The 23,366-nt window shown below is 39.5% G+C and overlaps 6 protein-coding genes across 6 annotated transcripts; 3 read left to right on the forward strand and 3 right to left on the reverse strand.

Annotated features, from left to right (window-relative positions):
- Window positions 1-3,768: 3,768 nt before the first annotated feature.
- On the reverse strand, window positions 3,769-4,620 carry LOC121815253 (gamma-crystallin M3-like). Its single transcript, XM_042225270.1, is given in 4 exon segments — window positions 3,769-3,922; window positions 3,924-4,085; window positions 4,181-4,423; window positions 4,510-4,620. Coding segments are annotated over 4 exon segments (528 nt in total). The 5' UTR covers window positions 4,519-4,620; the 3' UTR covers window positions 3,769-3,808.
- Window positions 4,621-7,161: 2,541 nt separating this feature from the next.
- Window positions 7,162-8,334, reverse strand: LOC102292804 (gamma-crystallin M3). Its single transcript, XM_005933413.1, has 3 exons — window positions 8,279-8,334; window positions 7,945-8,193; window positions 7,162-7,703 (listed from the first exon to the last, which is right to left on the reverse strand). Exons 1-3 carry the CDS (start codon window positions 8,285-8,287, stop codon window positions 7,422-7,424), a joined length of 540 nt encoding a protein of 179 aa, XP_005933475.1. The 5' UTR covers window positions 8,288-8,334; the 3' UTR covers window positions 7,162-7,421.
- Window positions 8,335-13,374: 5,040 nt separating this feature from the next.
- Window positions 13,375-14,334, reverse strand: LOC102294286 (gamma-crystallin M3). Its single transcript, XM_005933419.1, has 3 exons — window positions 14,276-14,334; window positions 13,890-14,129; window positions 13,375-13,698 (listed from the first exon to the last, which is right to left on the reverse strand). The coding sequence occupies exons 1-3, from the start codon at window positions 14,282-14,284 to the stop codon at window positions 13,423-13,425; spliced, it is 525 nt and encodes a 174-aa protein (XP_005933481.1). The 5' UTR covers window positions 14,285-14,334; the 3' UTR covers window positions 13,375-13,422.
- Window positions 14,335-16,058: 1,724 nt separating this feature from the next.
- LOC102294593 (gamma-crystallin M2) lies at window positions 16,059-17,433 on the forward strand. The gene is made up of 3 exons (XM_005933420.2): window positions 16,059-16,088; window positions 16,212-16,454; window positions 16,836-17,433. The coding sequence occupies exons 1-3, from the start codon at window positions 16,080-16,082 to the stop codon at window positions 17,109-17,111; spliced, it is 528 nt and encodes a 175-aa protein (XP_005933482.1). The 5' UTR covers window positions 16,059-16,079; the 3' UTR covers window positions 17,112-17,433.
- Window positions 17,434-19,140: 1,707 nt separating this feature from the next.
- LOC102294878 (gamma-crystallin S-1) lies at window positions 19,141-19,984 on the forward strand. The gene is made up of 3 exons (XM_005933421.1): window positions 19,141-19,227; window positions 19,356-19,598; window positions 19,673-19,984. Exons 1-3 carry the CDS (start codon window positions 19,219-19,221, stop codon window positions 19,943-19,945), a joined length of 525 nt encoding a protein of 174 aa, XP_005933483.1. The 5' UTR covers window positions 19,141-19,218; the 3' UTR covers window positions 19,946-19,984.
- Window positions 19,985-20,496: 512 nt separating this feature from the next.
- LOC102295180 (gamma-crystallin M2) lies at window positions 20,497-21,724 on the forward strand. Its single transcript, XM_005933422.2, has 3 exons — window positions 20,497-20,608; window positions 20,698-20,940; window positions 21,282-21,724. The coding sequence occupies exons 1-3, from the start codon at window positions 20,591-20,593 to the stop codon at window positions 21,552-21,554; spliced, it is 534 nt and encodes a 177-aa protein (XP_005933484.1). The 5' UTR covers window positions 20,497-20,590; the 3' UTR covers window positions 21,555-21,724.
- Window positions 21,725-23,366: the final 1,642 nt, after the last annotated feature.

Genomic DNA, 23,366 nt, shown 5'->3' on the forward strand with positions numbered 1-23,366 from the left:
TCCTCATGAAATACTGGTTTCCCATGAAGTTGGGGCGGTCGTAGACCATGAAGCAGCCGCTCTCCACCCTGCAGGAGTGACACCTGCTCAGGTAGGAGGACATGTCGGGACAGTCGCTCATGCACTCATAGGAGCGACCCTGGAAGTTCCTGTCCTCGTAGAAGATGATCTGAAAAATCAAGGACATTTTTACAATCATGCTCTCCAAGATAACTTAAGTATAGGCTAATTAATGTTGATTTAACAATTTAGTTTCCTACTTTGCCCATGTCGACTGCGGTGATTCAGGTCTCTTAGAGAACTGTTTTTGAACTGATGCACTGGCTGTCTGAACAAGTTGTATTTATACCTGGCCAGAGACAAAGACAGTTTGCCTGTCCATTGTTCAAAGCCCTGACACAGCAAGCTGTTATAGAAGCCTATACAGTTTTTAGTTGCTTACCCATATACCAACAAGGTCATAACCTCTTAACAGAATTTTCCTTTCACAAGAGCAGAGTTTTTTTTTTTTTTTAATAAAAATAGCTTAGAACGTTATTTATATAGATGTGAATGACTTTTGAAAAGTATAGATTTTCTGCAAGCTGTATAGTACAATAGTGAGTTTATACGAACAAGCCAGATAGCAGTTATCAAGCCAGATAAGTAGATAGTAGTTTGTGGATTTGTTTTCATCAGGTATGTAAAAGTGAGCCCCTCAAGGCTAATAATACGAACTTTTGCCAAACTCCTGAGTATGAGTTAAAGAGGGAAAAAGAAATAGTATACTTGGTGATTTGTTATAACTGAGTTTGAATTTGTGATTTTCAATGCTATGGCAGGTATTTGTATATTTAATTTGTTTTCAAGTGGTGGTATTTACAAAAAAAGAGAGTTGTTTGTTTGTTATTTCTGTCACGGACCCGGCTCTGGGGACTCGGGGTCCGTGGGCAGTGGGGACTATGACTGTTGTTGTTATTGTTATTATTGTTATTATTATTATTATCATTATTATTATTATTATTATTTGGTGTGTTGTCTGCACTGCCCCTGCCCACATCTGTATGTAGGCAGGTGTGTGTGTGTGTGTGTGTTGCCTTTCTTCTGTGGCCAAGTTACAGGCACCTTCAGCCCTGGGGGCGTGGCCTAACTTGAGGGCTGGCCACACCCAAAGTCCTTGCCGCACACCTGCTCCTCATCTGGGCTTGTCGGGGGAGCTATTTAGATGAGCGGTGGAGCTTCCACCGACACTGGATTATTACGTTTGACTACACGTCAGTCTTCAAGCACAGTCAAGTGTGAGTGTATCCCTGCTGGGATAAGTGTGTAACGGCTGCCTCTATTGTTTTCCCCTCAGGAAGAGTGTGGGACGAGAAGGAGCAGTGAGCACGGGGAGTGCAGGGACACTGGGGCAGAGAGCACTACACGGGGACTTTTGGGAAGAAGACACTACACGGGAGTCTGGGAAGCTGGGGATTTATTGTTGTTTACTTCACCACCTTGTAAATAAACACTGTTGCACTGAAGAGTCCGGCGTTTGGGTCCTATTTCCCCATCTCCCCACGGTCTGCCAGCCAGACCGTGACAATTTCATGAACAGAATAAATGATTTCAGCAGAATCATATTGTGCAGATGAATGTATATGTTCTTTAGTCTTCATCTTTTGACATTTTCCATTGCTATGAAGTTTTAAAAATAGGAATTGGGCCGTGAGATCATTAGGTATTTAGTCTTTTTTTTTTTTACTTTCATTGTCTTTCTTTTGAATAACTTTGATAATAATTTCTGATTATAAACTATTTTCATAAAAAAGATCAAACACCTTGAAAAAACACCACTTTAGAAAAGGAAATAACTGTATTCATTGCACTCCTACAAGCTTTACTTCCTCTTTTCACACAGACATGTTCCCTCTGTTGAAGTAGTTTTAAAGTGCTTGCAGTACATTTCTAAAAGGCAGTTGTGGAGGAAAGGTTTATTCCTGCTCATTAAGGAGTTCTTTGATTGGACTGTCATCTGGGGAGTTTGGATGTCAAAACAAAGCCTTGGAATCTCTGTTGTGTGTCACGAGTCACTTCAGAGCTAAGTTCAGGCAGGTGCTCAGTGTCAAAGTAAGATCCACTGGAATGCAATGCTCTAAACTTTTCTGGAAAAGCAAAGGATTGTAACAGAATGATTAATACTCATTAATCAGCTCGCCTCATTAGTGGTTTTAATATTGTGGCTGAGAACCTTTTCTCTCCAAGTTTTTTAAAACTGAGTTGAACAAAGTTACTGTGGCATCTTCTACTCTTCCCAGTAGCCTGTAGAGAGACTCGGTCAACCACCTGCTGTTTTTCTCAAGATCGCCTACCTCACCAGTTTTCAAATATTTTTATCAAAACTGATTTAAGTGCAAATGATCTGAAATCATTTAGGATCGTAGGGGAACTGGATTTAGAGGCAGCACAGTGGTTCCGTGGTTAGCATCACTGACTCACAGTAAGAAGGTCTTGGGTTTGAATCCTTAGATGGCTGGGGTTTACATGTTCTTACTATACTGAGACAGACAGCCACATGTTCTTACATCTGCATCCATGGCCAACTGAGAATCACCATTAACCTAATGCATATGGACTGTAAGAGGAAACTGGAGTATCTAGAAGAAACACATGCAGGGACAGTAAGAAAAAAAGATAAACTCCACCTGGAATTCCACAACCATCAAATATGGTCAGCTGGTAAAATTTATTTGAAACCTACTCTTCCAGTTTCTCCATATGAGCCACTGACTTTTCGTTGGTGCCTTGCTTTTATCGGTCAGTTCTCAAATGTCATCTCTGTTGTGGTCATGTTACTTATTCAGGCATTCTAATTGGCTCTCGAGCAGTCTGTCAAAACCAATCAGGGTAAAGATTTGGTGAAATATATTCACCTGAATACTCAGATAGTTGAAGAAAAACACTACACAATTATGTTCCTTATATCTTTGTACTGTCATTGCCTTTCAGATTAATTTCTCCTTTTGCAAATCAGAACATCACTACTGCTGACATTGTGCTTTTCAGCTGGCAGAATGGAACTACATCCATAAACTATATCACTTTGATGCTCCAAAACAATGACTACTACTAATAAATACTGATAATTTGTTGACCCTGAACCCAAAAGGAAGCAAATCTCTTCATATTATCGTGGTTATTTTCTCTAGTTTTGTTAAATTCAGCACATTCATGATATTTGCATCGACTACTGCAAATACATAAATCAAAACATAGTTACAAATTATATACTTTATTTTCTATTTTTATGCAGTACCCATATGCATAATAAACCATTGTGTATGTGGTGTTATATGTTGGCAAAGCAAAAATTTGCTTACAAATTTGTTTCTTAGGATGTGATGCTGTAATGTAATGGATTACTTCTTAATGGCTGTGATACTGAAATGTTACTTCTCTAAGTTACCCAAAAATGCCAACCAGACACTTATAAAGAACATTCACATCAGTTTGTTTCACAGAACCAAATCAGAATTTACTCTTGGAAACGACACTGTTGAAAGGCATTAATAAAAATACCATAACCTAGGCTGGATGCATATCCATATATCGCTGTCTACCACAGCTGACTTCTACAAATCAAATAGAAACAGGTGGTAATTCAGTCTTTTGGAGATGCCATTCAAAAGAAGAATGAAAACATGTTTTTTACTCGGTGGTTTCCACTGATACTCAATGCATTTGAATTCAGTATGAATGATCTTAAAAAGGTTCACAGTAATGAAATTAAATGTCATGACACAAGAATTTAGAAATTTATATCATTTATTGAAGTCAAAATGTAAAATTAGCACATGTCCATGATGCGCCTCATGCTCATGAACCTCATCCCGCTCATTCCCATCTCCCTGAAGCTCCTGTACTCTCCGGGCCTCAGGTACATCATCCTGCCTCTGTAGTGGGGCTTGCTCGTACATCAGCCAGTGGCCATCCATCACGTTGCAGGACATGCAGTCGGACATGCGGTAGCGGTCCATGATGCTGTCGCAGTCGTCCATCAGCTCGTACATCTGACCACCGAAGTTCTCCCTCTCATAGATCCTCATCCTGAACTGGCCTCTGTACTGTTTTATAGACACAAGACAAAATAAAATTAAGCATGAAACTTATGTTAATTCCAAAAAGGTCTTATATGGAAGTACCACCACTTTACACCTACCATGGGGATCATACGGCAAGATCTGATACCACCGCTCATGCCCATCATGCTCATGTAGTCAGCGTACTCGCCCCTCCTCATGAAATACTGGTTTCCCATGTAGTTGGGGCGGTCGTAGACCATGAAGCAGCCGCTCTCCACCCTGCAGGAGTGACACCTGCTCAGGTAGGAGGACATGTCAGAGCAGTCGCTCATGCACTCATAGGAGCGGCCCTGGAAGTTCCTGTCCTCGTAGAAGATGATCTGAAAGAACAACAAAGCTCGTTAGAATAGGAATCCACAGATTTTTTTTTTTTAATGAATAAAAATCTTTCCCATGCTTTACATACTCTGCCCATGGTCACGGTCTTCTGGTGGTTCCTCAGGACTGAGCTGTGGCTTCTGTGTATTCCTGTCAGTGGTAGCTGTTACTTTTATACCTGCAGTGTGGGAACATAGGATGTGTGGCGTCTATTGTGCAAACCCCTGACCCAGCAACATGGCATAGAAGCCTACTGAGCAGTCAGGGAACTAAAGGGTTATTTTGTGACGCCACACTAGTGGAAATGCATGTAGTGTATACATGTGGTATTGTTGTTACACATAAAGAAAATAAATAGAAGCTTCCAACTGTAGTATGACAACCATTTCTGTCTTCAGTGTGAAGGATATTTCATTTACTAACAGATGTTTTTGAAGTCATTATATGTTTATGTAAAAATATAAAACACTATAAATATAAATATGAACACTGTAGAGATCATTTCCTTTTTTGTGGTATGAAAACACACAAAAACTGATTTATTGTCCAGTTAAGTAGAGCATTAGATGCGGATCAGAAAACAGAAAAAAATAAGTTGTCAGGGAGATATGGTGGAGAGCCTGTGCAATATGTAAAGGTAGAAAGTTTTAGTTTTTTCTTCTCTTTTGTTTTTAGAAATTTGTTCAGCTACAAGTGAGCAACATGATAAGATTTAAAAACATGAATAACTGAAACATTTCATGTAATCAATTTCCTCTGAACTAATAATTTAAATAAACTGAGCATTTTTTGGCTGCTCGTGAGGAGTGCAAGTTGTGGGAATACTAATATGTGAACAAGTTAAAATGATGAAGTTAGCAAACAGCATCCAGCACTAAGTCTGTCAGGATACCATTTAATAAGATTCACTGCAGAGTTGCTGTTTATTTGGTTCAAATGAACAGACAACATGAGATCAGGTTGGTATAGACATTTATCACAGTCGGCAATTTGACCAGTTTTAATAGGAAAAGCATCACCAAATTATTTATATCTGCAATGGTTGTGCTCCATAAAAAGATAACTTCACTTATGTCTTCAGACTTTCTACTTGTTATGGATTGTATACGGATCAGAAAACAGAAAAAAATAAGTTGTCAGGGAGATATGGTGGAGAGCCTGTGCAATATGGATATTATGGACTATAATGGGATTGTTTAATCCCATTATAGTGGGATTAAACAATCCCACTATAATGTTTTTGTTACATTTCCACCAGAAAAACATTGCCATATTCAGTCAGCATTACCTCGAGAATGTAAAGGCCAAAATGAGCAACCTTCAGCTTATAAAGACTTTGCCTGCTTCAAAAATCCAAACTGTCAACACAAAAATTAAATATTCCACGCTCTACAACAGGGGTCTCAAACTCACGGCCCGGGGGCCACTTGCGGCCTACATCACCCCTATGTGAAGAAATATAATGCAATTTGACCCTTGAAGTTAATTTTTTTGTTGGGGAGGATTTGTTTGTTGTTGAGTCCAATGTTAAAATAAGTTCTTTAAAAAGCACAAAGTGATTTAATATGAAGGCAATACGAGCAGAGAGCACAAACATGTTGAGGGATTGACTTTGTTAGTTATTTGTAAAGAAAAGTTTTCACTTATGTCTGCACTGTCATTTTGTTAAATACAAACAGTTATAGTTATTATATTCATTTGGTAGTTCATGAAAGGCTTCAATTAGTTAAGAGTGAGAAAAAACATTTACATTTTCATAAATATTTGTTTGTTTGTTTTATTGTACAACCTTAACACTAAAGTGGCCCTCACATGAGATGACAGTGCCACAGCTCATTGAAGTTTGGGACCCATGCTCTACAAAAATCCAAAGTAAATATCTAATTGAGAATCTTGTTTGGGACATCTTGCACAGTGTTTTTCTTGATGATTTTTTTCACAGTTGTTACCATTGCCAATAACATAATACTACCTCCTGCGATGACATGACAATATTGGAACTGTTAGTGGACAAAATCACTTTTTTAACACAGTTATGTACCCCTGGAGTACCTAGAGATGTGCCAGATGAGCATCTCTTTTTATTTGTATTGCTTTCTCCAGTGTTCAGAAAGCACGTCTCTGATTAAGTCGTCCAGACTTTCAGCCAGCTCTGATGCGAAAGACCATTACTGAGTAGCCCTTTTAAATTCTTGTCAAACAGCTGTGTTCCAACATTGTCATGACCTTGCTAGCTTACATAAAAGTAAAGTGTTCTCTTGTGGCTCTAAATCTTCCTTCCTTCAGGATCCAGAACAAACAAGATGCAGAAGCTTCTTTTAGTTTATATGCAGTGTCCTCACCACAGCTGTAAAATCTCCATCTTTAGGACATGCAGGGCAAGTAGAGCTATCATTACCCTTCACTTTCATTATTGATGGCCATTATGAGAATTGTAACAAGTAGAAAGTCTGAAGACATAATGACATATCAAGACCAATAGGCTGGGATTGAGTATAAGTTACTGGGTGTGCTGTGTGTAGTGTGTGCTAACCATTTATGTTACCTGTATACATCTGATTTATGCATCGCTGTTATTTCTGCCACACAAAATGTATTTCAATAAAACCAAAAGATGTTCTTATGTACACACTTTCTGTTTCTGTTTTCACAGAGCAGAACAGGAAATTAAAACTGACTGAAAAGCAGCCCTATGCTAACCAGGAGTGCACCATGCATTAACATAAATAAAAGACAACTGTTGTTCTGTAATGTCGGCTTTATTTACATTTAAGTAATTTATTTTTCAGTGGCATGTGCTTCATATGACACAACACATTTCATAAGTAGAAGAATTAAGTGACACCGTGGATAAACTATCAACAGTAAGAGCAGCCAGTTGCTGATAATTCATGCACTTTTCTCTCAGGTTTGTGAGTTTGCCAGGGAAGTCGACCCAAATGATGAACTGAAACAGATACGAGCTGTTTATTAACAGTTTATTTATTTTGTCTGTCTCGCCTAACAGGATTCCATGATACGTCTGATGGATCCAATCCTCATGTCCGTGGGACCCATCCCCATCTCCCTGAAGCTCCTGTACTCTCCAGGTCTCAGGTACATCATCCTGCCTCTATAATGAGGCTGCTCGTACATCAGCCAGTGGCCATCCATCACGTTGGCAGACTGGCAGTCAGACATGCGGTAGCGGTCCATGATGTTCTCGCAGTCGTCCATCAGCTCATGCACCTGACCACCGAAGTTATCCCTCTCATAGATCTTCATCCTGAAAGGCCCTCTGTGCTGTGAAAGGTCAGATCATTACTTTATCAGCAATATTAGAGTTGTTTTGTTTAACACATATAACTGCAGAAAATAGAAGTAGATAGAAGTAAAGCACAAAATGATTAAGAAGCTTACAAGTTTGTGCACAGCACATGCAAGCAAAAAATATTCTCACTGCCTGATAAATGCTTTTATTTTGAAACATGTGGGGTACCCCATAGTTTCTGTATATTTCTATATATTTTCAGGTCTTACATACCATGGGAATCATGCGGCAGGAACGGATGCAGTCGCTCATGCTCATTCCCATCAGCCGCTGGTTGTCAGGGTACTCTCCCCTTCTCACCAGCATCTGGTGACCCATGTAGTTGGAACGTTCGTACACCATGAAGCAGCCGCTCTCCACCCTACAGGAGTTGCAGCGGCTCAGGTAGGAGGTGAGCTCAGCACAGTCACTGCTGGTCTCATAGGAGCGACCCTGAAAATTCCTGTCCTCATAGAAGATGATCTGAAAATAAAACAGTTTAATGTATGATTTAATCAAGTGTTTATTGGTCTCAATTACAGCAACAGTTTGTAAATTTCTCTCTTACTCTGCCCATTTTGGTCGTCAATTCTGTCCCTGATTCCACTCGTACTTGGCCCAGCCAAGCTCTCTGTCACTTTTATACCCATCATGATGGCTAAATGATCTATGGAGCCATTGTTTTGAATATCTTACTCAGCAGGATACCATACAGGGCTATAATGTTTGTTAAATCGCTCTGTAAATGGTTATTATTCCAGACTGTATGCATCTGGTGCAGTGCCAACCTCTGTGGCTCTCATATGGGGTACAGGTGGGTGACAGTGAGCAGATGTATCAGCTGGGACTCTTTGTACTGTCAGTGATTGCTGTGTGTTGAAAAGCACTCTGTTACATCCTCGTGTTCAGTCTATTATGTGAATGCATATCAGAGCTGAGCAACTGATCAAATGTACAAATGCTTCAACTTTAGATTTAAACACAGTTACATTTGTGAAGAAAAGACTGTAGTTTTTACATCACAGCATTTACATCTCGGCAAACACATTTACTAGTTACCAATACTGACTGGTGATCACGGTCTACCACTGCATCATGTACATCAGCGGTCCCCAAACCCCAGGCCAAGTCCATGAGTCGTTTGGTACCGGGCTGCGAGAGTTGAGGCTTGGGTGTGAAATTTATGGTTTTCAGGGTTTTTAATCAGTTTTTATCATTATTTGTTTTTATCATTTTTATCCCTGGGTCTTTTCCCATGTGTTATGAATAAATCTTCTTTTTTTTGGTACCAGTACTGCTTTTATTTTGTTGTATTTATCTGCGACACCTTAAAGGCCTGTCTGTGAAAATATTGTCAGACATAAACCGGTCCGTAGCAAAAAAAAGGTTGGGGACCTCTGATGTACATCATCCTCAGCATTGTATGTATCTATATCTATATATATCTATTAGGGGTGCAACGATACTCGTATCGATATTGAACCGTTCGATACAGTGCTTTTGGTTCGGTACGCATATGTATCGAACAATACAAAACTTTTAATTTATTTTATCAACTTTCCTTCTGACGATGCTGTCTGTGTTTAGCGCTCAGTGGATCTGCGCTCGACAGTGCAGCCTAGGCGGAGTAGTCGAACGCAGATTCACTGAGCGCAGGGCAAGCTAGCCAGACAGAAGTTAAGCTCTCCTTGCAACATGGCAAATTGAACCTCCCCCACCCTCATTCAGATCTGGCGTAATTACGCACACCCCACTTTTCAGTTATTTATTTGTAAAAAATGTTTGGAATCATGTATGATTTTCGTTCCACTTCTCACGTGTGCACCACTTTGTATTGGTCTTCCACGTGGAATTCCAAAAAAATTGATACATGTTTGTGGTTGTAATGTGACAAAATGTGGAAAAGTTGAAGAGGGCTGAATACTTTTGCAAGCCACTGTAAATGGGATATCTAATCACTCAAAGTGCTGGAAATGTAATGAATACAGGAATACTAGCAAGATTCTGTTTCACCTTGCTAGTGTGACTAGATTTAACTGCTGCCTTCAGAGTTACTGTATCAATAGAGAACCATTAATAACTGTGAAATTCCTGCTATGACAGGCCAGCATGTGTGCTGTAAAGATGTGTTGTCAAACTCCTATTAATGAGAAGCAGATACATTCATGAATCAAGAACAACTAACAACACTGCACACTCTATTTGAGGTAGCCTATATTATGGACCCAGGCAGGTCAATAAGGTTTTAAGTCAAAACCCATATTTTCAAAAAAATATTCTCCCAAAAGCAATTTAAAACTGTTATTTCCAGCTGTGATAAGGTAGACAATAAGCTGCAACCTAGATTTGATCAAAACAAGTTGTCCTCTGGTCTGCAAATTTACTGTTGCTCTGTATCTGCCACATGCTGCGAAATTATTGTGCAAGGATCAGCAACAAAAAGGAAAATAGGTAAGTCAATGTGTTTGTAAGGACATTTAAAAGCACCAGGTGTTTATTGAAGCGCTGTGCAGCTAAAAGATTAAAATAAAGTGACGCAACAGCAACTAAAAAGCAATATTTGATTTAAAAGTTATGAAAAGGTCTTGATGTGAATGCTTTGCTTGTTTCATAAATATGGAATAGTAAAGCCCTGATCTCCTTTGCAAAAGACCTTAAAAAAACAAATTAAAAACTCTTTTCATGCTGAAGAGATTCTGGTTGAAATTAAAGGTTTTATAAAAGTCTTTTTTCCAATAGTCACCTGGTGTTTAAGACAAAATTTAAATGCAGCTTTTTTTTTTTTTACTACAAGGGTTAAAATTATTATGCTATGCTAATAGATAATTGTATACTGGAACAGCCTGTAGTCGTTTAGTTTTCAAGTCTCACGTCTTTCAATATTGTGCGATATTTAGTAGTTGCACAGGTTGCAGCTGATCACACTACCACACTGGAATTCACTGAGCTCCTGGGAACAACCCATTCTTTCACAAATGTTTGTAGAAGTCTCGCACACATCTACTGAGCAATCCCATTCTTCTTTGGCAAATCTCTCTTAATCAATAGTCTTCTAGGGTGGACCTCGGTCTTCAGTTCTCAAAATACTCCAACCACCGTGTTTAAATGTGGGGATGGTGTTCTTTGTTCTCCAAGCATAAGCAGCATCTCTGTATCCAAAGAACTGTAATTTCACCTCACCTAACTTAATTAAGAACGTGCTTCCAATACGTTCCAGTACATGAGTTTTGTCCAGGTTGTCCTACTTCAAGGTGTGAAGGTTTTACTGATCTGCAACCTCACAGTCCACTCCTGTTGCCTTTTTGAGGCTACATTCTTGAGTTGGCAAAACCATTAACAAGTATCTTTGCAGTTGTTCTGGGGTCTTTAGACAAATCTCTCACTAGTTTTTGGTCCAGAGTCTTTGAAATCTTTCACTTTCTACCTCTCCCAATGTTGTTTCTGTACAGAGTGTCTTCTTTGAATTTGTCACTCCAGTTCTTGATAATTGGAAACACTGTGATAACTTTATCTATCTAAGCTAATTGTAATCCTGACACTAAAACTATGTTTTGAGTCTTAAAAATTCAAACTCATGGGAACGGGGACTTTGTCCCCATAAGGGCTGTTGGTCCCCACAAGTAATCTTCCAATGTTTGGTCCCCACAAGGATATGTAAACATGTACACACACACACACACACACACACACACACACACACACACACACACACACACACACACACACACACACACACACACACACACAAAAAAAAAAAAAAAAAAAAAAAAAAAAAAAAGTATCCTCACATCAGCCCCCCCCCCCCAAAGAAATTCACCTGACAGCAATCAAAATTAAGGAAAGTTTCCAGGCCAAGGTGTCTTATAAGCATGCAAGAGTCCATCAAGGTTAAAAGCAAAACTTCAAGATTTAAAGTTTATAAGATCACACTGACGGAGAGGTCTGATAAAATCTGGTTTTCATCGGTGCCAGACATTCCTCAGATCTGAAGAAATACTCTGCAGCGAAATGTTGTTTAAACCCGAAGAACTTTATTTGAAATTCCAGTCAAGATCCCAAAGTCACAAAATACACCAGCAGTACAGGAGGAATATCAAGATGTGGAGACTTTTTTTATAGACAGGGAAGAAAAAAGAAAAAGAGGAGGAAAAAAAAAAAGATCTGGCGTTTGGAATTATTTTGGTTTTCATGTGACGTATGACCCTGAAGGTAAGCGCGTCATGGACTAAAGTAAAACAGTATGTTGGATGTGCCACGCAATGCTCAATTACATGGGTGGGAACTAGTGTGTTAGCGCAGTTAGCTCGTTAACGTGTTGGCCGTCTAGCCCCATGCACGGGGCGATCCACGGTAGCTCGTTAACGGAGATTTGCCGTGTTGTGGCGTTAACGTCATTTCAACGAGATTAACGCTGACAGCACTAGTGGGAACACAACGAATATGACTGCACATTTACTCCGACAGCATCCTAGTGCAAAGACAAGTGGAAGCAGACAAAAACAACAAGCACGCATGCTACAAACTTTACCCGAGTCATTTAGACAGCCGTTAGCACATGATTCTCCTTATGGGGACCTGATATGTTTAATATGCTGCTGAGAATATAGCCCAGAAGAAGCGTGTTTAATTGTATGTGTGACATTACTAATAACATTTATTGTGAATACAAATCATTCAGTCTAAACTGTGTGTTGTAACCTGTGTAGCATATAAAATCCAGAGTGTCTTCACCATTGCTTTTGAAACATGACATGACAATCAAGGAAATGCATATCCTGCTTTTTTTTATCATTTTGACTCTCATATTGACCATATTTTACAAAAGGAGAAGCATGACTTGAAACTAGATATAAAGAAACTTGAGATCATGAACTGTTTAGTTTGGCCTGAGATCAAGAGGAATAAACGGTAATTTTATTTTAGATTTTTGCAATTCTTTTTGCAACAAGAGGCGGCACCTCCTGTTGGAGAAAGAAATCTGGTTTAAGGCACACATCTTTTATATACACTGTTGTGACAATGTGTAATTTAACTGCATTTTGTACATATTTCTGCAACATGATATTTTCATAGCAGATATAATACTGTCTTAAGTTACACATGTGCTCTTGTATTATTATTGTATGCGTTGTAGGATCTTCTCTAATGAAGATTGGGGCAACTATTTTTGTGATTATTATAAATAAACTAGAATTGCATTAGAAATTAGAGGAATTGAATATCCCTCTATTATGTATGCTATTATAGCTCTGTAGTGTGCTTTTTAGCATGAGTTCATATATTACAGTGTAGTTGACACCCGACTCCTCCCCGACACACGCACGCACCACACGCGCACACACACGCACACACACACACACACACACACTACCATGTATTCATATCTTTGTGGGAACGTCTAACTGACATAATGCTTTCCCTAGCTCCTTACCCTAACCATAACCTAATTGTAACCCTGACACTAAAACCACATTTTGAGTCTGAAAAATACCTTTAAACTTGTGGGGACTGGGATTCTGTCCCCATAAGAATTGTTGGTTCCCAAAAGTATAGTAAACTTACAGTTTTGGTCCCCACAGAGATATGAATACACAGTCGCACACAAACACGTACACACCCACCCGCACGCACGTACATCACAAATCTACTCAATATCAGATGGCATTAGTTTAATCTTTCACTTTATTATTCAGCGCATTATTTTCCTTTGCATCAACAGGAATCCATTATACGTCTAGCAGAGCTGAGCCTCATGCCACTATATCCGATATCTCTCATGCTCCTGTACTCTCCAGGTCTCAGGTAGACCATCCTGCCTCTGTAGTGGGGCTGCTCGTACATCAGCCAGTGGCCATCTATCACATTGCATGACTGGCAGTCAGACAGGCTGTAGCGGTCCATGATGTTGTCGCAGTCGTCCATCAGCTCATGATTCGGGCCCTGGAAGTTCTCCCTCTCATAAATCCTTATCCTGTAAGAGCCTCTGTGCTGTTAGTTAAAGGAGGAGAGGAAACGTTGGACTGTTAAAGGCTACAGTGAAATGTTGCTGATATCAGATTTGCAGACTTAGTGTGTGAAAAGCAGTTTCATCAGCTCAACAATATCATAGTTTCTTATATCATATAAACTATGATATTATATGAACTAGACATGTTTTCCTTGTTGTAATCCCTGAGTACCTGAGGAATTAATCGGCAGGATCGGATAGAGTCACTCATGCCAAAAGACATGTAATCCGAGTACTCGCCCCTCCTCAGAAAATACTGGTTCCCCATGTAGTTGGGGCGATCGTAGACCATGAAGCATCCGTTCTCCACCCTGCAGGAGTTGCAGCGGCTCAGGTAGGAGGACATGTCAGAGCAGTCGCTCATGCACTCATAGGAGCGACCCTGGAAGTTCCTGTCCTCGTAGAAGATGATCTGTGGAAAAGAAAGAAAAAACTTTACAAAATTGATTTAGAAAAGATGTCAGAGCTGACCTTCTCTTTTATTTCTCTCCATTGTTCATCTGCAGAGTTTGTCTTAAATTTGAAAAGTGCTTGTTTTCCGGTCTGCTCTCTGCATACCTTGCCCATGTTTGATGTTCTGTATTTGTGGGAAACTGTCCAACAACCTGTGGCTGCCAGACAGCTTTTATACTTGATACGCGCTGTAACAGGGTTTTGTCATTCAAATTATCTGGAAGCTGATGAATAAGCAGCTCTGCGATCGCTGTTAATTTCATTTGTGCCATCACGATCCAGAACAAAGGGAGGGGAAGTGGATGGAAGACACAAGGCCGGAGAGGAGGGAGGAGAACTGAGCTACAGTTTCTACATGTCTTCACACAAATCTTCATTTGGTCACATTTAACCTGTGTGTTTGGCTTAATTGTTGTACTTTGTTTGGATGTATCAATTCAGACCAGTAAGAATTCACTATCATCATTTTCAAACGACCATAGGTTTACTTTACTGCATCTGCAAAAATTTGTATTTGCAATCATAATGCCATGAAATGCAACACGTCTGTTTAAAGAAAAAAACAAAAACAAAACACAGACACCCCTCCCCCATTAGTTTTACAGGTCCTGTGATGAAGTGCATACAAGCTGCATTCTTTCTAATGGTCAGCAAGGGGCAACTATATGGTGGCAAAATCAAGTCTATCAAGTCAATCTTTCTATCTATCTGCAGTGGGGGAAATATTGATTTCCCCCACTGCAGATGCATTTGATTTTGAGAATACCAACCAAAGATCTAATATTTTGTTTTTCTCTGGCTTTTTCCCAGCTGTGCCTCCATGAGAATCTGTGAGTCATCCTCTGTCTATGTTTTGGAGAAAAGGAAAACAAACTGAAAATGCCAATACTTTAAAATGAAAGAAGTCAGCGAATTTCTGCATTTGCTTTGAGTAAAACGTTTTTCAGTGTATAATGTATACAATACACCAAAATAATTTACAATTAAGTGTATCGCTGGCAGTAATGATGGCTTTAACGTAGAGTGTTTAGTGTGTATTTAATCATTTTTAACTAGTTTAATGACTATTTAGCATTTTTATGTAACTTTTGTATGTATTTAAACATACACGAGATCCTCAGACTACTGAATTAAATGTAACTAAAATGAAAACCAAATTAAGTTTAACTCTATTTAATATGTACTATAATCAGAAACCATGCCATTCATGGAGCATCCTAAGCCAACAGTGACCTGTAATTACCAACCTTTTTGATCGCTCATCAAAGAAAATAACAGAAAATATAATGGATATTATGTCCAATAGTACCACTGTTTATACAAGTCATATTATAGAAGATATATAACTTTAATTTGGCAGTCTGTGGGAGCGCACTTGTTTACAGGTGAAAAGGTCTTTAGATTAGCGTGCAAAATACATGAATCACTGACAAGAACAAGACAAATATGGATATAAATTAGTGACAAAAGCAGCAAGAGATCCTATTTTCAGGGTTAAATACAGCCAACAGTCATCCAAAACTAAATAACTGCCTTGCTTCTTCTTGCCGTCATGATAAAATGCATTAGTTATCTCATCCTGCAAAAAACAAACTGTAAATGTGGATAAATAACCAAATGATTTTCAGGTGTACAAAAAGAGTGCTGACCGAGACTAAGAATTCAGTGGAAAAGAAACAACACATTTATCATCAAGTAGTAGTACTTTTACATGTCACATTTGGCACTTCTTTGATATGAGGCTATCACATGTAGACAAAGGGAAATCAAACTTGACCAAACCATTTTGCTGATATGCAAATCAAGGTAATTTAGATGACAATAGCTTTCCCTCGTCTGCACATTCTACTTTTCAATATAAGCCACAACACAGCTGCAGCTGGATGGCAGACAAGCAATATCAGTAACAATGGTGAAGGTAAGGAACAAATGCTGTTTGAGTGAATAGAGTGCAAACTATCGCCTGTCTTATTTGCATAAGAAGTCAAAGTATTCTAATGTTGTAAAATACTGAGTAATTTTTGTATATTCATCTATCCAGATTGCGTTCTTTGAAGACAAGAACTTCCAAGGCTGTAGTCATGAGTGCAGTACTGACAGTCCTGACCTGACCTCATATTTTAGTCGCTGCAATTCCATTAAGGTGGATAGTGGGTGCTGGGTGCTGTATGAGCATCCCAACTACACAGGCTCCCAGTACATCCTGAGCCCAGGTGAATACCCCGATCACCAGCATTGGATGGGATTCAACGATAGCATCAAGTCATGTCGTTCAATTAAAAACGTAAGGCGGTAGACACTAACATTCATTCTTTAGAATTGATTTTCCTTTTTATTGTAACAGCTCTGACAATATCATAATGTGACCCAGTTTCTCCAAGGTTCAATAGGCCTATTCTAACAAGTTGTAGAGGAGTGCTTGGCTGCAGCAAAATACCACAGAGTGCACCAACCAAGCAGTAATCAGTCAAAGACCAACAGACAAAAAGGAGAGATAAAAGGCTCATGATTTGGCAGCTGGGTGCTTTATGCCCGTGCCAATGCACATCAATTATTTAAGGAAAGTGGGAAAACAGCCAAGAAACCCATGTGTAGTTTTGAGTTCAAAGTATTATTATTTAATGCAAAACACCAACCTGATTTTGTGAGATTTGACTTGCTACAGGTCTATGGAAAATCCTGGAAGATCAGATTCTACGACAAGCAGGATTTTGGAGGCCAGGCAGCTGAGTGTGTCGAAGACTGCCCATCAGTTTATGAGACCTTCAAGTTTCGGGAATTGCGCTCCTGCGTAGTGATGGATGGTGCATGGGTCCTGTATGAGCAACCAGACTACCATGGACACCAGTATTTCCTGGAACGTGGAGAGTACCCCAACTATACAGACTGGGGCGCCAACTCCCCTGCTGCAGGATCCTTCCGAATGGTCACAGAACTCTAGAGCAGCAGCACCAAAGTAGGGTTCTGCAGCTTGTGAAAAAAATTATCCAAGCCAACAATGTTCTTAATCTGACAGACGGATCAAGCTGCAGGACTCTGTATTCTAGAACATTGCTTGGTTATTGTTGGTTGTCTTGCTGATAAGACAACCAACAGAGTCTTGATACCATGGAAGTCTTGTAACCTTTAAATAAGTTCTAGAACTCTTGAAGAAGATCCGGAAGTTCCTCCCTCCAACACTGTTTTTCCCTCCTATACCCTGTACTTCTTTCCAGCACTCCAAGTGCGATACTTAAATAAATAAATACACTTCTTACTCATAACAATGCAGCCTCTGTTGCTTCTTATTACATTACCTGTTATGTCAGCTGCTTTTAGTCTCTCCTTCATCTTCTTTAAACCTTTTTTGAAGTTGCTTAAGTCAACCCAGAGGTCTAGTTATATATATGCATAATCAGATGAGAAAAAACAAGTAAATTTAACAACAGGAAGATGAAAGTTCTTTTACAAACCCATAAAAGTTAAACATTTTCAAATAATGCATGTTGCTGAGTGAAATAATGGCTGCACAAAGATAAAGACCCTCTTGTAAAGTTGTAGTTTTTACGTTTCCACTCTATGGCTCAGTACAAATATGTAAAATAAGATATAAAACGATGATATAGTGTTTATTTTCATATGATCATTTTAGAAAAGTGTATGTACACTTTTTTGTATAAGCACTGATACACTGTGTTTATTACACTCTGTGGTACACACTATATCACTCTGTGGTTACTGAACTTTACTAAACAAATTAACTGAGTATAACATAAGCTTAATTTTTAGGCATCCTGCAGTATTTAGGTTCATGACGAAAATAACAGAAAAATGCATTTTCAGATGGCCATTTTCAACTGTAAAATCAAAAATCAATAATCACTGTACCAATATAGAACCTATAACATGAATAGGGCTAATCTTAAAATGATTGTTTTTACATTGATAAAATGCATCATAATTGAATTTCTTAACTTCCATCACATAACCATCACATTGCAAGTGACCTGTTCTGGGTTAGGTTACATTTTGTCTTCTTACATATTTGGAATAGAATAATGGATAGTACACCTGTAGTATAAAGGGAAGAACTCCATCTAAGAGAGTTGATTTGAAGCTATTTCTATTTCAAAGACACACCCTAAGCTGCTGGCTGGTCATTGGTGGATGTGAACAGGTTATACTGATCTTGTAAGGTTATGAACTTACTAAAACATTGCTGTAATGTTCTCATATTTGTTAGTGTTGGTTTTAGCAAATTCCCTGATTGGGAACTCAAAATACTCTACTTTTATATGTTTTTTTTTGTTTTTTTTTTGATATTGGGAATTTTTCCTAAGAGATATGATTTGTGAGTCCAGTGGTCCCTCGCTATAACGTGGTTCACCTTTTCGCGGCCTCGTATTCAAATATACATAAATCTGTATATTTGAATGTGCTGTACTTTGAACTTTGTGTTTAAACAAGAGAGAAAAGTGTGAAAATGTTCATGCCTCTCTGAGAAACGTGTATAAAGTGTGTAGTGAGTGGTTTTACAGCCTTAAAACATCTATAATAATTGTAAAAAATAAAGTTCGTTACTTCGCCGATTTCACTTCTCGTGGGTTATTTTTAGAACGTAACTCCCACGACAAATGAGGGACCTCTGTACACCAGTTCAGTTAATGTTTCATCATTCAAGGATACACATACACTACTTGTTTCCATGATTGCATGCAGATAATAATACAAAAGAAAAAAGGTTAAAAAAAGGATCATAGATTTTATTTGAACTCAAACTTTCATAATCAACAGCTTAACAAAAGCTTTACATAAAACTGCACACACACATTTATAGCTGTGCTTCAAATCTGTTTAGACCAAGCAGGTTTAGATTCTTGGCACTGCTAAACAATCATTGTGTTCGGAAAAGCAATTCAGTGAGTAAGAACAATAGGCAGACTCTAGACGAATATTTGAATTGTAATCATGGTTACAGGCACTGCTAACCATGCATTTGGTAGCATTGTCTCTGCCATGTATAAAGAGTACTACGTTGGTAACTTAGTGTAGTATTTTAGGCTCGGCAGATGGAGAAGGTGAGAATTTACAGCATTCATAGACGATCTAATTGGGCTCTAAATTTAGTGCTGTAGATATTTCAGTTAACACAGATTCAGATTGAATTCGATGCGAGTAAAATTCTGTATAATTCTGCTCTTTCTAGATTGTGTTTTTTGAAGATCGGGACTTCAAAGGAAAGTCCTATGACTGCAAAGGGGACTCAGCAAACCTGCATGGTTACATCCGCCGATGCAATTCAGTGAAAGTAGAAGGTGGCTGGTGGGTTCTGTACGAACGCAACAACTTTACCGGCTACCAATATGTCATTGGTCCAGGAGAGTACAATAATTACAGCTCCTGGATGGGATTCAATGACTGTGTAAGATCCTGCAGGATCATCAGAAATGTAAGTCTCCGCCTAGAAGTGATCAGTAGAAAAACACGTCACACGTCAAACTGACTACATTTCTTTACTTTCAGCCCAAAGGGCCCTACAAGCTGATGCTGTATGAACGACTTAACTTTATTGGCCAATCTCTGGAGCTGACAGAAAGCATAAAGTCAGTCCAGGATAAATGGCTCCGGCAAGAAGTCCAGTCCTGCAAGGTTCTAGAGGGGACCTGGGTGTTCTTTGAACACCCCAACTTCAGCGGCCGTCAGTACCTGCTGGAGAAAGGGGAGTACCACCACTGCTCAGAGTGGGGAGCTCTGAAAGCAGTTGTAGGCTCCATCAGAAGAATCATAAAGGCTTAAAATGTGACCTGTTAAAAAAATATATTGTTTTAATTTGAATGTGTCATTGCACTTGTCTCTTCTTGTGAATACATTAAGGGGAGATTGCATGATCTCAATCTTTTCACCACAAGTTAGAGGAAATGAAAATATATATTCTCTCAAACGTTGTATTGCTCCTAATTCTACATGTAGCTGTACACCACGTCTGGCAGAGCTCATGTGATAGCTGTCAGCTGACTTTGTACCAAGGTGGGGTTGCTGATGGAGGGTGGAGCATCACCTGTCCCCTCCACTCAAGCCTAGTTAAAGCCAGTATCATGTTGCTATGTGGCCACAAGCCAACTTTACAGCATCAGGTGCAGCTGCAGCAGCTTTGCAGCAGACACTTTAATTGGATCAATAAATCGTTTCTGGAATCGGGCTTTGACAGATCAAAAGGTCAGCCACTGTAAACACTGTATAAAGCTAAAACAAATGCAGCATCAGCCATTGTGCTGATATAAATGCTGAGGCTATTAAAATAACAATGATGCCCCTGGCAGTGCATTTCAGTGTGCCCACATACACTGCATATATAAATCTGGACCAAGGCTGTAGGCAATAATGTCTATGTAAAAGGTGGGATAAAGAAACGGTGCTCAAAAATTGGTGTGAGGGCCAAACATGGACCGTGTGGGAAAGGTAGGACGACGAACATTATCTGATTTAAAGATTCAACTGCAGCAGCAGCACCTCGAGCATGAAGTGTGAATATGCATATCCATTCACAGATCGTATTTTATGAAGACAGAAACTTCCAAGGTCGCTATTATGAGTGCAGCAGTGACTGTCCAGAGCTGAACGCCCATTTCAGTCACTGCAACTCTATCCGCGTAGAGAGTGGGTCCTGGGTACTCTACGAGAGGCCTAACTACATGGGCTACCAGTACATACTGACCAGGGGGGAGTATCCACATTATCAGAGCTGGATGGGGTACAATGACAGCATCAGGTCATGTCGGATCATACGGAACGTGAGTGGAATTAATCAGTCTTTAGTAACTTTTCACCTCATGTCATTAGTGTGATAGTTTAACTGTCTATTCCAGATGTTACATTTATTGACAATGAAAACCCCAGTTAGTCGTCACTTAGGTTCAGGTTTTAATCAGTTTTATGACAAATTAGACTGAAGAGCTTAGAAATGATAAATGATTTATATTCCAAGATCAATGTCGGATATTTGCTAGTGTCTTTTTCAAATAGATTTTTTTTTAAATGCATACTGCATTCACATGGCTGTAGATGCCAGTTAGCACTGTTGTAAAACACAAATGGTATTACCACTCAGACTGAACTGATGTTTGCATTACAGACCTCTGGTGCATTCAGGGTCCGTGTTTATGAGCGTCCTGACTTCAGCGGTCAGATGTTGGACTGCACTGAAGATGAGAACAACCTGCCCGACCGCTGGCACCACCGGGAGGTTCACTCTGCCCAAGTGCAGGATGGCGCCTGGGTCTTCTACGAGCTTCCCAACTATCGTGGACGCCAGTATCTCCTGGAAAGAGGAGAGTACCGCCGCTTCAATGAGTGGGCTGCAATGAGTCCCAATGTGGGGTCTTTCCGCCGTGTCCATGACATTTAGACAGTCTATCGCATGTTTTCAGTCTATCTCATGTTCTTTGCACATTTAATAAAAAAGAATTGTGCTCAATATGTGTATCCCTTCATGCTCATGAGGGCTGGAAAGTGTAAAATGATTTTCAAACCCTCCTCTGTCCTGATGAAAGAGAGCATGATTTATTAAACTTTAAAATTCCTCTAATTCTTCTTTTACTCGTAACGCCCTCTTTACTGCATCCACGACCTGATCTAAGCTTTTTCTCAAGCAATACAGATTAATGACATCATTACCAAATGAATTTGAACAATTTTATGAATATTGTTTACATTAAATTCACTGAGAATAGGTATAAGCAGGATGGAGTGGGTGGGGATGGGTGTCGGGGTGACTTGTGAAAGAAGGACAGCAACAAGATGAAAATGAGACTTTCTATAATGTATAGTTTGGAGATGGTGGCACTGGAGGCGTTAAGCTGTCAGAGTTGAATATGCTGAGGTTTTCTCTGGGAGTGACCAGCTCAGGCTGAACAGATGGTTGGGAACATGTACAGAAGGATAGTGGGCATATTGGACAAAAGATATAAAATATTGAGTTGCCAGGCAGGAGGAAAAGAGAAAGATGTCAGAGAGGATTCATGAATGTCATGAAGGAAGACGTGGAGAGGGTTGGTGTGACAGAAAAGGATGTTAAGCACTGGGCGAGATGGAGGCAGATCTGGCGACCGCTGAACAGAGCAGCTAAAATGCTTATACGATAGTAACCAATACGGCTGCTCTAATATTCTCATAAACATAACAGAACAGCTATTGAAGAGATGCAGAGAAGTATTAACAAAGATTCAATAACATCAGTGTCGTGACTCAGTGTTAGAAAGTGTTTATTTACATTTTTCCCCCACATTTTTTAACGTGTTGATTGGAACAGAGACTTATTTTATTTCTCAATCAGTCATCATTAAGGAATCCGTGGATTTATGGAGATGCTGTTGACTGAATGTGGGGATATTTCCTGCAGCTGGGAATTTTAAAAAGTAACCTAGGAGTTGAGATATATTACATAGTGATGTGCGATGCCACTGATTTCCTTTCCGATCTGAAACCAAGTAAAATTCAGGGTGGTATCAGCGATACTGATCCGATACCGATACTTTGTACAAAAACCTTTTTTTTACTGTATCTTTACTGTATCTCCCCGTGAGAGACGTCTGTCTCGCCCTAGCAGCACCTGTCCCTCTCCTCTTCAGTTCGCCTCAACATACGCTCGTCATATTCTGTGATATGATTTACTCTGAGGTGTTTGACAAGGTTAGTGGTGTTGCCACAACACCTCACTTTCTTGCCACATGTATCGGTAAAATACGTCCACACATGACTCCGTTTACGCTCAGCCACTGTTGTGAGTGTGCACGCCAGGGGCTGCGACACATTTATGCAGCCGTATTTCACACATGACTATTAAAGGCGGAAGAGGAAGTAGTTCCTTCCAATGTAGACAATCCGAATGATATAGTTTCTTTCCACTCTATAAACTACAAATTTACCCTAAATTACTAAAATATCGATATTTTAATATGAGAATCGATTTTAGAGCATAAATGACTGGTATGGGAGGAATCAATATTTCCGTATCGATCCGCACATCACTAATATTATAAATGGCTAAATGACCTCCTCAACATGTCTTGAAGTTCTCCAGAGGCCTGGGAATGAGCTAATCATTTTATTCAGGTGTGTTGACCCAGAGTGAGATCTAAAACCTGCAGGACACTGGCCCTCGAGGCCTGGAGTCCGACACTCCTGGTGTAAACTATTCGAAGAGTTCAACTTGACAGGA

The sequence above is a fragment of the Haplochromis burtoni genome, unplaced genomic scaffold, assembly GCF_018398535.1.
Source record: "Haplochromis burtoni strain Fernald_Lab_line unplaced genomic scaffold, NCSU_Asbu1 Contig_165, whole genome shotgun sequence".
NCBI lineage: Eukaryota > Metazoa > Chordata > Actinopteri > Cichliformes > Cichlidae > Haplochromis > Haplochromis burtoni.